The sequence below is a fragment of the Chiloscyllium plagiosum genome, chromosome 22 (genome assembly GCF_004010195.1).
Source record: "Chiloscyllium plagiosum isolate BGI_BamShark_2017 chromosome 22, ASM401019v2, whole genome shotgun sequence".
NCBI classification, from domain to species: Eukaryota; Metazoa; Chordata; class Chondrichthyes; order Orectolobiformes; family Hemiscylliidae; genus Chiloscyllium; species Chiloscyllium plagiosum.
In genome coordinates this window covers 15,122,413-15,139,065 of record NC_057731.1, presented here as the reverse complement: position 1 = coordinate 15,139,065, position 16,653 = coordinate 15,122,413, and the positions used below count along the sequence as shown (strand labels likewise).

The window sequence follows — 16,653 nt, the reverse complement described above, 5'->3', positions numbered from 1 at the left end:
GGGGAATCATAAGTAGCTGTGTACAGCTTTGGGAAAACAAATGGAGTTAGCTAATGCACATGCAACAATGTTACTTTTGGGAATGGTGTGCTGGGGGTTGTCTTGTGGGCATTACTGACAGTGATGTAAAAAATTTGTATAAAGGAAGAACTGTACCTTTTGTTCAGAGATATCTCTTGACATGGCTTCGCAAACACTGCAAAGTGTGTTAATGGTTCCTCCAAAGCTTTTACTTGCTTAATAAATTTTGGCTGTTCACAGAAGTTGGCATATTTCAGTTGCATCAAGTGTGTAAGAATCTCAATAAAAAGAGCCTAACAACTGGAATCGACTTTCCCCACACCAGTCTTTCAGCTAAATATTTATTTAACTGTTCTTATGTGCCCTCTGCTAATTGAAACCCAGCTCAACGGTGCCTATCTCACCATTGTCTGCCAATACGCTATCAATCACAAAATTAACTGCTATTTTTAATGACAATTTTGTTATGTTTATTAAATGTTGATACTACTTACAAGTTAAAGTTATTTACTTTAAAAATTAATTTAGGGGATGTAGGCTTTCCTGGGAGGTCAAATATTGTTGCCCATCTCTAACTGGTCTTGAGAACATGGTGGTGAACTGCCTTCTTGAACCACTGAAATCCAAATAGTGGAGTAACACCATTTGTGTAAGTTTTGAGATAAGGCCAAAGGGAAAGGATTCTCAGATTTGGTAGCATTGAAAAGCACTTGTGATGCAAACATTGGTGATAATTCTGGGATTAGGCTACAATTCAAGTGTGATTTTTGGGATTTACGATTATTGAGGCAGAATTCCTGGATCTGGAAGTGGGTGTCAAGATTCAGCATAATTTAATGGCACAGTGGCTTTGTGGTTAGTACTAATCCTCACAGCGCCAGGGATCTGGGTTCAAAGACGTTTTTCATAAGGGGCTGAGTCCACTACTTTTCATCATTTATATAAATGATTTGGATGTGAGCATAAGAGGTAACATCAGTAAGTTGTAGATGACACCAAAATTGGAGGTGTCGTGGCCAGTGAAGGTGGTTACCTCAGATTACAACAGGATGTTGATCAGGTGGGCCAATGGGCTGAGAAGTGGCAGATGAAGTTTAATTCAGATAAATGTGAGGTGTTGCATTTTGGGAAAGCAAATCTTAGCAGGTCTTATACACTTAATAGTAAGATCTAGGGAGTGTTGCTGAACAAAGAAACCTTGGAGTGCAGGTTCATAGTTCCTTGAAACTAGATTCACAGGTAGATAGGATAGTGAAGAAGGCGTTTGGTATGCTTTCCTTTATCGGTTAGAGTATTGAGTACAAGAGTTGGGAAGTCATGGTATGGCTGTACAGGACTGTTGGAATATTGCATGCAATTCTGGTCTCCTTCCTATTGGAAGGATCTTGTGAAACTTGAAAGGGCTCCGAAAAGATTTATGAGGATGTTGCTAGGATTGTAGGATTTGAGCTACAGGGAGAGTTTGAATAGGCTAGGTCTGTTTTCCCTGGAGCGTCGGAGGCTGAGGGGTGACCTTATAGAAGTTAATAAAATCATGAAAGGCATGGAGAGGATAAATAGACAAAATCTTTTCCCTGGGGGCATAGGTCTAGGGTGAGGGGAAAAATTTAAAAGAGACCCAAGGGGTAACTTTTTCATGCAGAGGGTGGTACATGTATGGAATGAGCTGCCAGAGGAAGTGGAGGAGGCTAGTACAATTGTAATATTTAAAAGGCATTTGGATGGGTATATGAATAGGAAGGGTTTGGAGGGATATGGGCCAGGTGCTGGTAGGTGGAACTAGACTGGGTTGGAATATCTGGTCGGCAGGGACAAGTTGGACCGAAGGGTCTGTTTCTGTGCTGTATATCTCTATGACTATAACTAAATCAAGCCACCTGTGTGCTTTCAGGGCAATACTCCTAGATACAGTCTTTTGATTGGCTTTTTAATTGACACTGTTTGTGTTGGGTTCAGGAAAGCTCAGCATCAGTAACAGGTCTCTGTTTGACCAGGTTGCAGTTTTACACAGATTCTGAGGGGAGTGAAATAAAGGCTCTATATGCTTGCAGCATCAACATTTCTCTTTTCCCTTGCTCTGAAAAACTGCCATCTCCAACTCTCCGAATGTAATTTTCCCTGCTGTTTTGACAGAGTCGCTCAGAGGAAGAATGTTAAAGATCACAAGAAATAACCTCGAGTACAACCAAGCTACTAATGAACTAAAAACTGATAACTGATGTTTACTGGCACATCAGTTATCAAAAAATCAAAAGAACTGTGGAGCTAAATTATCTATTTTGTGATGCTAGAATGGTGATTCAGAACTGTGTTCTGACATTATTTTCCCCTCCCCTGTAATATTTGTGTGGGGGGTGGGTGCTTGTTTATGCAAATATTTAAAGGGCTAAAGTATAAATTAGAAATCCTGTTATTTTACTGCTCTTGTTAAAATTACAAAAAAAGAATTTATTTTATATTGCTGCTGAATGAACTTGGGTGTGCTTTGCTTTTATCCAGGATAAGTTAGAGGCAAACTTGAATTTATAGTACTATCATTAAAGCTCGACATCTGTCATGACTGCAGGAATAGTGAATAATGGACTGTGACATTATAATGCAACAATACTTGTAAACGATGAAAATCTTACCTGGAATGAAGATCCCTGGTAAGAAATAATGGCCTCTGACCCATGCTTTGCATATATTCCAAGTCATCATCATCCAGCATATCCAAAGGTAGAACATCCTCTTCCACTTCTTCCTCTTCTTCATCTATTTGTATATGTGAACAACAAAACAGATCAATAATTTGCAGAATCACATGATACTTTTTGCAGGAACAATGCATAAAAGGCTGTGGCATGGATCATGCAGTAGTAATAATTCGGCTAATGTTAGTATGGTGTAAACCTTCCAGATAAGCTTTCAAAGTCTGTACATACATAGTTAAATGCTGAAGTTGCTGATTTATCCTGCTTTTCTACAAACTTTGCCCCATCAGTGCTTTATTGATAGATTTGGCATTAAACGTTAAGCAAAGTTACTGTATTTATCTCTTTGGATAGTGTACCTATTTCCTCAGATGGTGCTGGCTAGCATGAGGGAACAAAGCTTTAAATTGAGGGGTGATAGGTATAGAAGAGATGTCAATGGTAGTTCCTTTACTCAGAGAGTAGATGGTGCATGGAACGCACTGCCCTACGACAGACTCGCCAACTTTTAAGGACATTTAAATGGTCACTGGATAAACATATGGATGAAAATGGAATAGTGTAGGATAGATAGGCTTCAGATTGGTTCCACAGGTCGATGCAGCATCGAGGGCTGAAGGGCGTTGTAACGTTCTGCATTATCTACTGTGGTAAAATAAAGCAAGAGCTAATTCAAGGGTTAAATTAATTTTTAAACAGCATGATAGATCTTAATAACTACCAACCACACTCTCCTGCAATTAAAACGTATTTTTAAACAAGCTTTGGGTGTCATTCTGACAAAATTTAATTGTTGGATATTCTTGAAATGTTAATTTATTTTCATTTCTTTTTTATTTCATCTCTCCCTTAATCTAATCTTTCTATATTTCTTCTGTACATTATCTAAAATGAAATAAAAAGTTTTAATTTCTACTTCCCAACTTAGATTCTTTGGCTTAGGAAGGATTTTTAAAATGTAATTGGATGAAGAGTCATGTTGCTGTTATAGAAAATAAAGAGCATGAAAGCATGGGAAGGATTAAAGCATGAAGACCACTGGCAGTCTGTGGTCTATGGAAGGCAAGATGGGATAAGAATAGTGGAATGCTCTTATGCTAATTAGCAGAATAAGGTTGAGGCTGAAAGGTCACTATAGCGAGATGAGATAATAGTTAGTAGAGGTAGTCTCCCTGTTAAGTATCATGATGACAAGATTGGGACCATAAATATTTGGAACATGAAATTAAATGTCTAATTAATAGTTAGTACAGTCAGCTTGAGACAGGAGACTATTGTGATAGATGGAATAGCTAAATATCTAATCATGACAGGTTAGTCTGGAATGGAAGATGACTGTAGCAGAGGTGATAATAAATATCTAATCATGCCCTGTTTACATGTGCCACAGATAACCTGCAGAGGTAATACACTGGATAAGCTGCCCAATGCAGCAAGATGTCACAAAGAAGATTGCTGCAAGCCATTGGGCATCAGTGAACATGCTGGAGAAGCAGTCCTATTTCTTCAATGCTGACTTCAAAATACTGACCAATTAATAACTTTAACATCATTCTGTGTGAGAGGCCCTGAACAGTCAGCAGGCAATTGAGTAAATTCACTAAGGTCCATAAAAACAATAATAGGGTAACTATATTAGGGGATTTCAACTACCCTAATATTAATTGGGATAATCATAGTATATAGAGTTCAAAGTTGGCATTTTTATTGAAATGTGTATATGAGAGTTCGCTACACCAACATGTAGATGGTCCTTCAGGGTCAGTGCAGTGCTGGACCTAATGCTTGGGAATGAAGCTGAACACATGCTCAAGGTGACAGTGGAAGAACATTTCAGTGATAGCAGCCACAACAATAAACATTTTGTGATGGAAGAGGAGAAAGATTGTCTGCAAACAGGGTTTTGGATTGGCAGATTTTATTAAAATAAGGCAGGATCTGGCCAACATAGACAGGATACAGCTACTTAAAGGTAAATCTATAACAGAACAGTAAGAGACATACAGAAAGATACTGGAGGGAGTACAGACCCAACACATTTCCTTTCAGGTGAAATGTAGGAGCAACAAGCCCAGAGAACCATTGATGTGTAGGGATAGTCAGGACTGGACAAAAAGTAAGAGAGAGTCATATACAACAGGAACGAAGGGATCAGAATATCAGAGGTCTGCAAGGAGGATTGGAAGTGCAGGGAAGACTTCAAGAAAGCAATTAGGAGAAAAAGAGAGGGCATGAGAAAATGCTAGCAGTCAAGGATTAGTGAGAATCCTTGATATTCTATCAAGGGTAAGAGAATATCCAGGGTAAGAGTACAATCTATTCGGGACCAAGGGGGAAATCTGTGCGTGAAGGACATTGGTAGAGCGTTCAATAAGTATTTCACAGCTATTTTTTACTTGGAAACAGTATACAATCACAGAATTTAATAAGATGGACTACGACACCCTTGAGCAGAAATAAGAAGTTGGAGGATTTAAAAGTGGACAAATCCCCAGGTTTGGATGAGTTGTAGCCCAGGCTGTGGTGGGAGTTGAGGAAGGCAATTTCAGGGGTCCTGACCCAAATTTTAAAAATTTCTCTGGCCACAGGGTAGATGCCAGAGGACTCAAGGAGAGCTAATGTGGTTCTGCTTTACAAGAAGGGTGGCAGAGATAGACTCGGTGGTTGACAGTTCCCTAGTCTATCATCAGTGGTAGAGAACTTATTTGAGAAAATAGTAAAAGAGAAAGTTAGTCTCCACTCAGAGAGATAAGGTTTGATCAGGGATCATCCGATTGGCTTTTTCAGAGGGAGATCATGCCTAATAAATTTGGTGGAATTTTTCAAGAAAGTGACTAAGTGTTTGGATGAGAGGAGGGCAGTTTATATGGATTTCAAATAGGGCTTTGACAAGGTCGCATGTAGGAAACTGATTTTTAAGAAAAGGGGTAAAAGCTCATGGGATCGAGGGCGATGTGGTAAAAGGATCCAAACTGGCTTAGTGATAGCAGGTAGAGGGTGGTGGTAGAAAGCTGTTTATGTGACTGAAGCCTAGTGTGCAGTAGCATAACACACAGATCAGTGCTGGGTCCCTTATTCGGAGATGCCGGTGTTGGACTGGGGTGTACAAAGTTAAAAATCACACAACACCAGGTTATAGTCCAACAGGTTTAATTGGAAGCACACTAGCTTTCGGAGCGACGCTCCTTCATCAGATGATTGTCACCTGATGAAGGAGCGTCGCGCCGAAAGATAGTGTGCTTCCAATTAAACCTGTGGGTCCCTTATTAGTTGCAATATTTATAAATGATATAGGTGGGAATATGGGAGAATGGTAAATAAGTTTGCAACTGACATTAAGATTGGCCAGGTGGTTGACAGGGAGGAGGAATGTGTTAGGTTACAGGAGGATATAAACTGTTGGTCAGGTGGCAGATCAGCGATAGATGGAATTTAACCCGGATAGACATCAGATGATGCACTTTGGAAGAAGGAATGAGGCAAAGGTGTACTCAAAGGTGGCAATACACTAGGAAGCTCAGAGAAACAGAGGGATCTTGGAGAGTTTGTCCAGAGATCCCTGAAGGTGGCAGGACAGGTTTAGAGGGTAGTTAAGGCAGCAAATGGGTGATTGCCTTTATCAATCATGGAATAGATTGTAAGAGCAGAGGGATCATGTTCAATCTGTACAGGAGTTTGGTTAGGCCACAGCTGGAGTGTTATGTGTAGTTCTGATCATCACACTGTGGTAAGGATGTGACTGCACTGCACTGGAGGTTGCAAAGGAGATTCACTTGTATGTTGCTGGGGATGGAACATTTGAGCTATGAAGAGAGGTTGGATAAGCTCAGGCAGCTTTCTTTAAAACAGAGAAGATTGGGGGGTGGGGTGGAAATACCTATTAGAGGTGTTTAAGATTATAACAAGCACAGACGTGGTGAATAGAAAGCAACTGTTCCCTTAGTTGAAGGGTCAATAACGAGGAGGCATTATTTAAAGTGTAAGGTTTAGAGGCGATTTGAAGAAAAATGTTTTCACCCTGAGGGTGCTGAGAGTCTGGAATGTACCACCTGGGAGGGTAGTGGAGGCAGGAAACCTCAACCTTAAAATGTACCTAGATGCACATCTGAAGTGTCAAAACATTCAAGGCTATGGGCACAGTGCAGTTGTAGTATATTTTTGGCAATACAGACTCGTAGGCTGAAAGGCCTCTTCGATACTATATGATATGACGATTATACCAAGTATAGAATTCTCTTTAATTCTATTCACTGAACTCATGATTTTTTTTTTAATAGAATGCCAATATGCAGCATTTAAAAGACAAACACCTATTAACTCCTCCTACAGGAGGTGCCTAACTCAATTTATAGCAAATAGGTTTGTGGAGCAATCACTTTGTGATAAAGAATTGAGAACAGTGCTGTCATAGTATGGCACAATGTTACTGTCCCTACTAAAGAACATGATCTGATTGAATTTAATCCTCAGGTGAATGAAACTAGCAATTTTAAACAAAAATACCTATTTGACTCAAATGAACAACGATAATAGTTGTTCAATGTATGCTTTTTTAAATGGACATATGTTTGAAATCATGGAATAATATCTCCAAATCAGTAGTAAAACCCTGTTTAATCAGTAATTAAAGCAGGATTTTAACTCAACCATAAATAGTGAGGTCTTGCTTCAATTGTAAAGGAGCTTGGTTGACTATACCTGGAATAATCTGTGCAGTTTTGGTCTCCTTATCTCAGGTATTTTAATGTCATGTACCAAGTACAACAAAGATTCATTGGACTTGCTCCTATAGAGACCTATGAAGAAATTGGACAACCTGTGCCTGTATGTTCTAGAGTTTCAAAGTATGAGGGGTGACCTCAGTGAAACTTACAAAACATTGACAAGGATAAACAAAGGAAATGCACGCAGGATGTTTCCCTGGCTACATGTCAACATGGGACAACAGAACTTGCCTGGTCTTTTCCTTTTCAATTGATCCAATGGTTTTGCTTCTTTTGCTGAAACATCTCGAGCAGCTTGTCGAAGTTGTCTCTGCTCTTTCTTATATTTCTTTGCTGCACTTTGATGTTTGTATTGTTTATTCTTCAATTTATTTGCAAGCTTCACATTGCTAGTCTTCAGCAGCTTACGAAAATTCGGAACTCTCTTTGTATTTTTTCTCTGAAACAGAAGATAGATGTTAAGATCCAAGACTATAAATAAGACATACCTTCTGATGTCTTAGCAAGCTTATTCAGTCAGTAATCACACAGATCAAGAAGAATTCATCTTGTGCGGTTAACAGGTTGCAGCAAATACAGTGCCTGATGTATAAAGGAAAAATGAGCCAGACTTCAGGTTTGTAACCATTATTCAGTGACTCCTGCTGGGTGCTGTCTGACATATACATTGGGTTTGGTTCTGATGCTTGCTGAAATCGAATAACTGCCAAATCCACACGTGAATAATCTTGCTTGTGGTATATCAACATGGAACCATCCAGAGCAAATATCCAGCAACTTCAAATAATTAACAAAAAAAACACTAAAATTAATGCCTGTGACGCATTAGCATTGTCCCAGCTTTAATTATCCATTTGACCATATGTTGAAATGTTAGAATATCACTAAATAGAAAATATGAAGGTAGTAGGTGGTTTCAGTGAAGTGGGAAAATAATGAAGTCTAAATTAGGTTACAGTACATTTATGTGAATCAGTGTGAAGAAAATTGTTGATCTCTGGCTGCAAATAGAGTCATAGATATTACAATACAAAAACAGACCCTTTGATCCAACTCATCCATGCCAACGAGTTATCCTAAATTAATCTAGTCCCATTTGTCAGCATTGGACATATCCCTCTAAACCCTTCCCATTCGTAAACCCATCCAGATGCCTTTTAAATGTTGTAACTGTACCAGCTTCCATCACTTCCTCTGGCAGCTCATTCCACACACCTGCACGAAAAAGTTGTCCTTTAGGTCCCTTTTAAAACTTTCCCCTCTCACCCTAAACCTATGCCCTCTAGTTCTGAATTCCCCCACCTCAGGGAAAAGACCTTGTCTATTTATCCTATTCATGGCCCTTATGTTTCTACGAACCTCTCAAAGATCACCCCTCAGCTTCCGATGCTCCAGGGAAAATAACTCCAGCCTATTCAGCCTCTCCCTATAGATCAAACCCTCCAACCCTGGCAACATCCTTGCAAATGTTTTCTGAACCCTTTCAAGTTTCACAACATCCTTTCTAGAGCAGGGAGACCAGAATTGCATATGGTATTCCAAAAGTGGCCTAATGTCCAGTACAGCCGCAACATAGGTTCGCAACTCCTGTACTCAATACTGTGACCAATAAAGGAAAGCATACCAAACACTGCCTGCACTATCCTATCTACCTGGGATTCCACTTTCAAGGAACTATGAGCCTGCACTTAAAAAGCAACCCTCCACCATTATCCTCTGCCTCCTACCTTCAAGCCAGTTCTGTATTCAAATAGCTTGTTCTAACCGTACAAATCTAACCATACTACCATGAGGAACCTTGTGAATGCCTTATGTCCATATAAATCATGTCCCATCACTCTGCCCTCATCAATCCTCTTTGTTATTCCTTCAAAAACTCAATCAAGTTTGTCAGACATGATTGCCCATGCACAAAGACACACTGACTATCCCTAATCAATCCTTGCCTTTCCAAATACATGTAAGTCTTGTAACATAGAAATGAGTGACATAGTGGTAACTGGTTCAAATAATGACAGGATTGAGAATAAAACATTCCTTCATATGACATGTTTTGGAGACATTTCAAAAAAATGCGAAGGTAAGCCCAGCAACTAGAGACCAGTCAGTTCATTCTTGGTGGCTTTGAGAAACAATAATTCAAGTCAAAATTAATTGTTTTTTTTTGGGAAAATGTGGGTTAATTAATGAAAGCCGGCACAAATTTGTTAAGGGCAAATTACATTGATCTAACTTGCTTCAGTGTTTAGGTAATGGAACAGAGTATGTTGATGAGGATAATGCGATGATGTACTCATACTTCCAAATGATATCTGATGAAGGGCCACAGATGGAGATGTAAGCAAAACAGATCTCGTGGAATAAAACGGACAATAGCAACATAAATATTGGCCAGTAGTTGGCTTTCAGATTGGAAGAAAGTTTTTCCTGGATTTCCTCAGCGATTTTGTGCTCTTCCTGATCTATATCTTGGTATGCAGAGCATAATTTCAAATATTACAGATGACAAAATTTAGAAACATTGCAAATTGTGAGGAAGATACTATGTAAATTCAAAAGGACATAGAAAGGTTAGTGAAATGGGAAGAGAAGTGACAGATTAAATTTAACACACATCTTTATGGCTCCAAGTGCTAGTGAGTAACTTGGTGGAAAAGGTATCGTGACAGTATAAAGGGTAAAATTATAAAAGAGGTGAATGAACAGAGGGACCTCGTTGCATACGTGCATAAATCAGTGAAGGTTGCAGGTCAAGACATCTTGTGTTTTATTAATAAGATCATAAAGTACAAAAGCAAAGAAATTATGATAAACTTGTAGGAAACAAGTTTGGCCTCAACGGGATCATTTCTGGGCGCTATCGGAAGGAAATGAAGGCATTAGAGAGGGTACATAGAATGAAAAATCCACGAGAATGGTTCCAGGTATGAAGGACTTCTGTTCTTAGTTAGGTTAGAGAAGGTGGAATCATTCCCCTTTGGGAACAGACAGTCAAGAAGTTTGATAGTAAATCATAGTAAATGATAGAAAATCATAGTAAATAGAGAGAAATTACCCATTAACATAGGATTCGAGAACAACAGGACACAGATTTAAGATATTTAGGAAGAGAAACAATGGCAACGTGAAGAAAAGATTTTTGTACAGCATGTGCTTAGGATCTGGAATGCTACATTTGAAAGTGTGATGGAGGCAGATTCAATTAAAACATGCAAAAGGAAACTGGATTATTAACTGAAAACAGAATTGTAGATGTCTTGGAGAAGATGGGCAAGTAGTGACAGGTCTGAAAATGTGTTGCTGGAGAAGCACAGCAGGTCAGGCAGCATCCAGGGAACAGGAGAATCGACGTTTCTTCTTCAGGGCTTATGCCCGAAACGTCGATTCTCCTGTTCCCTGGATGCTGCCTGACCTGCTGTGCTTCTCCAGCAACACATTTTCAGCCCTGATCTCCAGCATCTGCAGACCTCACTTTCTCCTCCAAGTAGTGGCAGGTGAATTGCCATAGTGGATATGATCACAAAAAGCTGCCATGTGTGTTGTAGCCCCTCCGTATCATTCTATGAATCCACAAGGTGAGAGCTTTTTTGTTGCCTTGAAAAGAGCACTTCCCTCAGCTTTAGCTCCCGAGGCCGAGCAACATGGAGAAAAAAGAAACAGCTCTTGCCGGTGTAGATTACAATCACTGCACAGCAAAATCTGCATAAAGCAATATATTAATAGTCATATTGTCTATTAAATCTGATACAATTATGATCAGATGATTCTAAGAAGCGATGTTCAAAATGTGATGTGCTAATAAATTGATGCTACAACTTTGTTACAAGGTATGTTAAACTTGTGAAAGATCTGATATTTACTTTAAAAAATCATTTTAACGAATAAAGGATATTTCTGGTGTAAGCCTCCTCAGCAAGCATTCGCCAATTGAGAGGACCTCTGGGAATACAGTTCGATAAATATTAAAGTGCGGTTAATTTGGAAACAGTGAGCGATTAGCCAGGAGTGCTGGCTAGGACAATGACAACCATCAGCCACGTACGTGTGGGTCAAGCCGCCCCCGAGCCCGCTCTCAGCAGGAACCTGTTAAAGCCCGTGAGCAGAAAATGTGTTGCTGGAAAAGCGCAGCAGGTCAGGCAGCTTCCAAGGAACAGGAGAATAGACGTTTCGGGCAGGAGCCCTTCTTCAGGATGTGAGCAGCCCGTGAACAGCCCCGCATTCGGTACCGTTTCGCACGGGGTTCCGCGGCCCCCACCGAGCTGCAGGCCCAGGCCGAGCGCCCGATCCTCTTACCGGCCCCATGATCCACCGACTCTCCTCGATCGACCGGATTCCAAAACCGCAAACACTGGCAGCCGGGGCCTTCCTCCGGCCCAGCCCGGCCCGGCCCTGGGGGTGGGTGGGTCTGACAGAAGCTTTTCGGGGGAAGGCGGTGACCGTTCTTTCTCTGACAGTTGGACACACTGGGGGTTGAGACTGTAAACGCTCCCGAATCTAAGTCACACGTGCCGCCGGCTCCATGGAGATGCCAACAACACCCAGCCTGTCCAAGAGCGGCGCGGGCCTCAAAGTCTTCTCCCTCCTCCTCCCCCTACTGGAGGACAGATGCCTCGCTCATTGGAGGACCGACGGCGATGGCGTCTTAAGATCAACGGGTTAGAAACTTGTAATTTGAAAGAGCGAACAACGTTCCAAAAGATAAACCAAAGTGGTGTTTTAAAGCATCTGAAAACAAACAAAACTAAAGGAATTTTTTGTCCTATGGAGTGATACCAAAGTGGGCGACGCCACAGGTCGAGAAGAGAAAGTTAAGAACCGTCTTCCAATTAACTTTAAAGTCACCGCAGGAAATGGCATTACCAACCCCAGGAAACCCAAACCTATAAATAGAAAGTGGGCTACACCACCAGGGTTGGAGGATGTGAGCTACAGGGAGAGGCTGAACAGGCTGGGGCTGTTTTCCCTGGAGTGTCAGAGGTTGAGGGGAGACCTTTTAGAGGTTTACAAAATTATGAGAGGCATGGATAGGGTAAATAGGCAAAGTCTTTTTCCTGGGATTGGGGAGTCCAGAACGAGAGGCCATAGGTTTAGGGTGAGAGGGAAAGATATAAAAGAGACCTAGCTTTGCTGCTCCTCTCCCTTGTAACATTGCTGTCTCTTATGTACAGCTGTAAATGTTTTTTGTAAACTGTTTTGTTTGTAATTTGTTTAATAAAATATAAATAAACAGGAAAAAAAAAGAGACCTAAGGGGCAACTTTTTCACAGAGGGTGGTACGTGTATGGAAAGACCTGCCCGAGGATATGGTGGAGGCTGGTACAATTGCAACATTTAAGAGGCATTTGGATGGGTATATGAATAGGAAGGGTTTGGAGGGATATGGGCCGGGTACTGACAGGTGAGACTAGATTGGGTTGGGATATCTGGTCAGCGTGGACAGGTTGGACCGAAGGGTCTGTTTCCATGCTGTACATCTCTATGACTCTATCAGGTTATATTCCAACAGGTTTATTTGAAATCACAAGCTTTCGGAGCCTCGGCATCAACACATGAAGGAGGAGGAATGAGGTTCTGAAAGCTTGTGCTTTCAACCTGTTGGGCTATAAACTGGTGTCATGTGATTTTTGACCTTATCTTCTTTGTGCATGCAAATACATAGGCTCTTAAGACTTTCTCAATCAGAATAAGCATTATAGCTTAATTTCTTCTTCCAGAGTGTATAATTGTGTTCTAATTCAACCCACTGAGTGATGTTCAGCTCTCGAGCATTTTTCTTCCATCGCCAAATCACACCTGGTGCTTTTTAAAATCTATTAACCAACCCAGGCAAATAACCTGTATTTTCCAATGATTAATCTACATGCAAAGCCCGTGAAACACAATGTGGGCCACTAAGGGGGATCTGCAGCTCGTTGACCATCACAAATTTGCTGCAGGATCTTAAAGCCCCGACACAAAAGGCACCAAAACGACTACATGTTGCTAGAACCATTTGGAAAGCAGATTAGAGCTAATGCAAGATGGACCTAGAATTTTAGAATGAGATCCAAAGTTTTTCACATGAGTATACCTTACCCCAGAAGAGAGCTCTTTCATCAGGATATGAACTCTTGGGAAAAGTCACAGATCACAATCTACCTTATAAAGTTATGCTGCTGTGATGTCTTGTTTGTTCCAAGATGGCAGCATCCTTCTCTTGACCTGCTGAATTTCTCCCATTTTTTGAAATGGATCTTGCATGGAAAATTAAGGTGAGGCTAACAGCTGTCATCATTATAACAGGCACATTGGATAACAACTTGTGGCATCCAAACTTTTGTAGTTAATTATTGAAATTCAAGGATTTGTCAAATGTCTTGCTCCCTCAAAAGGGTATTGCTGTAGTTCTCTCTGTTAAACTTGTCATTGAAATGATTATGAACTTAAGCAATTTGCCTGCTAGAATCCCAATAAAGATGGCAAAAAATTTTGGGTAATGCATGAATTAGTGAATTTCTAATCGTGAGATAAATAATACTGCATAATAACCTCTACCCTTGATAATTTAATTTTATAAGTGTGGGATCTTATTCTTTCAGAGGTTAGCCTTGTAAGAAATTCAAATAATGTAAAGCAAAGAATTGTGGGTGTTGGAGATCTGAAACAAACAGAAGCAGAAATTGCTGGAGAAACTCAGCAAGTCTAATTTCTGATTTTGCTTGCTTCGAATCTTCATCATTCACAATTCTTTGTTTTATTTTAGTATTACATTCACGGTCATTTCTCTTCCAGTATGGCCCCCTTTAAGAAGTTCTGCACCTCCCTCTGACAGGACTTCCATTCAAGTTCTGAAGGAGGTCACTGGACTCAAACTGTTAACAGTTTTCTATACACAGATGCTGGCAGACTTGGTGAATTTCTCCAGCACTTCCTGTTTGATCAAAATTCATACATCTTCTCTCTTAATCCTATACAATTAAAATATAATTTGCATTTCCTGGTTTAGCCTTCATGTGCCTCAATGAGAATTCATTGATCTAATTGTTTAAAGAACCTCTTTGTGTTGCTCACAAATCCTTTTGCCATTGGTCACATTCAGCAAATATTATTTGGAGAGAAGTATATGATTGAATGGCCTAATTTCTGCTCCTATGTCTTATGGTCTTTTATGATCGTGATCCCAGCAAATGATAATACTGGACAAGCCATATCCTAGAGTGAAACCGGACTTAGTAGATCATGGATTTATCTTTTTCCAATTGTTTTCTGTTGTTACTCATTGAACCTATTCACTCAAAGCCACCGGTGTTCTTTAACAGAAGAACACAAGTTTGTTACACAAAATAAAATAAATTTACAAAGAGCAAAGAAAGCTTCAAAATTTTCCCCAGCCAACATCCTTTGCAGATATTCAACCCAGCTGGTGTCACTCTTTTCTTAACTCTTAATTACTTATTAGTTTTGATAGTCTTAAGACTTTGTTCCTGTTCTGAGAGCTTTGATTCCTTTTCTGCCAACTTGAAAACTTCGACAAGCTCAGCTTGGAGACTTCACAAAACTAACTTGCCCTTCTACTAGGGTGAAAATGTTCCCCTAAACTGAACACAAATTATTAGTGGCCGATGGTTTATTTTCTCTACCTTTCATAAAACTTCAGCTTTGTAAATGTAATAATTTAACACTGCCGGAATCCTGCTCCTTATTTAATTGTTTTCAAGAAAGTATTTGTTTTCAGTGTCTTTAGTTCACTGTTCCAAGGTACTTTCTAATCTTAAACATTTACCTTCATAAAATAGATTATGGTTTTGGTACGGTCTACAATCAAATTTCCCAATAACGTTATACAGTGCTATCAAAATAAATTCTTGTGCACTTTTGTCTATAGATTAGGCATAAAATAGAACCTTCTTTGCCAATATTTGAGATGTCATTAATATTGCAACAATTATGGCTGCCAGAAAATTATTCCTTACTATTCCTAGAAATACCTGATAGCAACCCTGAACTCAACATTTAATATACAATTTAAATATGCATCTATTTCCACCCATGAATATTGAAAATTTTGAACTGAGCACTTTGAAAGGTCAGAGTAGTTTTTCCTGGCTCTACAACAGTTGCAAAACCTTGTTTTGAAATATCCTCTCCTGCCAAGAGCAGAATGTTCCTTGCAATTTCACAGCGCTGTGCTGATGAACCATCAGTTTGGACATTGTGGCATTTTTCTCAACATTCACGTAACAGATTCACCAGTAACATAGTAGAACTAAAAGTAGCATAAGTTCCAAAATCGTGGAACCAATTTTCATACAGATTCATAACATCTTTGCTTTTGTACTTTTTATCCTAACCTACAAAACCCAAGAGCCCATATGCAATATTGATCACTTTTCCAAATGGCCCTGCCACCTTCAATGATTTATGCACATATAACCTCAGGTCCTGGATGTAGGTTTGCTCGCTGAGCAACAAGGTTCATTTCCAGATGTTTTGTCACCCTACTAGGTAACATCTTCAGTGGGCCTCCAGGCAAAGCACTGCTGATAATTCCTGCTTTCTATGTATGGGTTTCTTTGGATTGGTGATGTCATTTCCAGTTTTTTTCCCCTCAGGGGATGGTAGATGGGGTCTAACTCGATGTGTTTGTTGATAGAGATCTGATTGGAATGCCATGCTTCACTCGGAGGCCCACTGAAGGTGTTACCGAATAGGGTGATGAAATGTCTGGAAATGTACCTTCCAGCTTAGCAAACAAACCTACATCCAGAACCTCAACCTGAGCTACAAATCTTCTCAAAACTCGCTAAAACCTTTGCTTCTAAATCACCTTCAGAATTGTATCTTAATTTTGGCTCTCATTGCTCTTTCTACTAAAAAACAAAACACTATTTCTTAGCATTAAATGTCATCAATTTGTCCCAATTCTAATTCGCCCAAGTCTTCTTGAAGCTTATCAATAGCCCCCCCAACACAGTTCACAATATGTCCATGTTTTAAGTCATATGCAAATTTTGAAATTGAACCTTCTACATCCAAGTCATGGTCATCAATACAGGTCAAGAAAAATATTGGTCTTAATACTATCCACTAGAGAATCCCACTATGTATTTTGCACCAGTCCAAAAAAAAACTGTATAATGTCTGTGTCACTCAGCCAATTTTATATCCATGCTTCCATTTATGTTCCTTTAAAACCCATGGAATAATTTTGCTCACAACCCTGGTGCATGGTTTGT

The 16,653-nt window shown here is 39.8% G+C and overlaps 1 protein-coding gene across 1 annotated transcript in view; it reads right to left on the bottom strand.

Moving 5' to 3' along the window:
* noc3l (NOC3-like DNA replication regulator) overlaps positions 1–12,022 on the bottom strand; it is a 60,802-nt gene extending 48,780 nt beyond the window's left edge. The window contains exons 1-3 of the mRNA XM_043712463.1: positions 11,732–12,022; positions 7,670–7,877; positions 2,652–2,775 (exon numbers count right to left, since the gene is read on the bottom strand). Coding sequence (XP_043568398.1) covers positions 2,652–2,775; positions 7,670–7,877; positions 11,732–11,740 — 341 coding nt within the window. The 5' untranslated portion in view covers positions 11,741–12,022. The remainder of the gene's footprint in view (positions 1–2,651; positions 2,776–7,669; positions 7,878–11,731) is intronic.
* Positions 12,023–16,653: the final 4,631 nt, after the last annotated feature.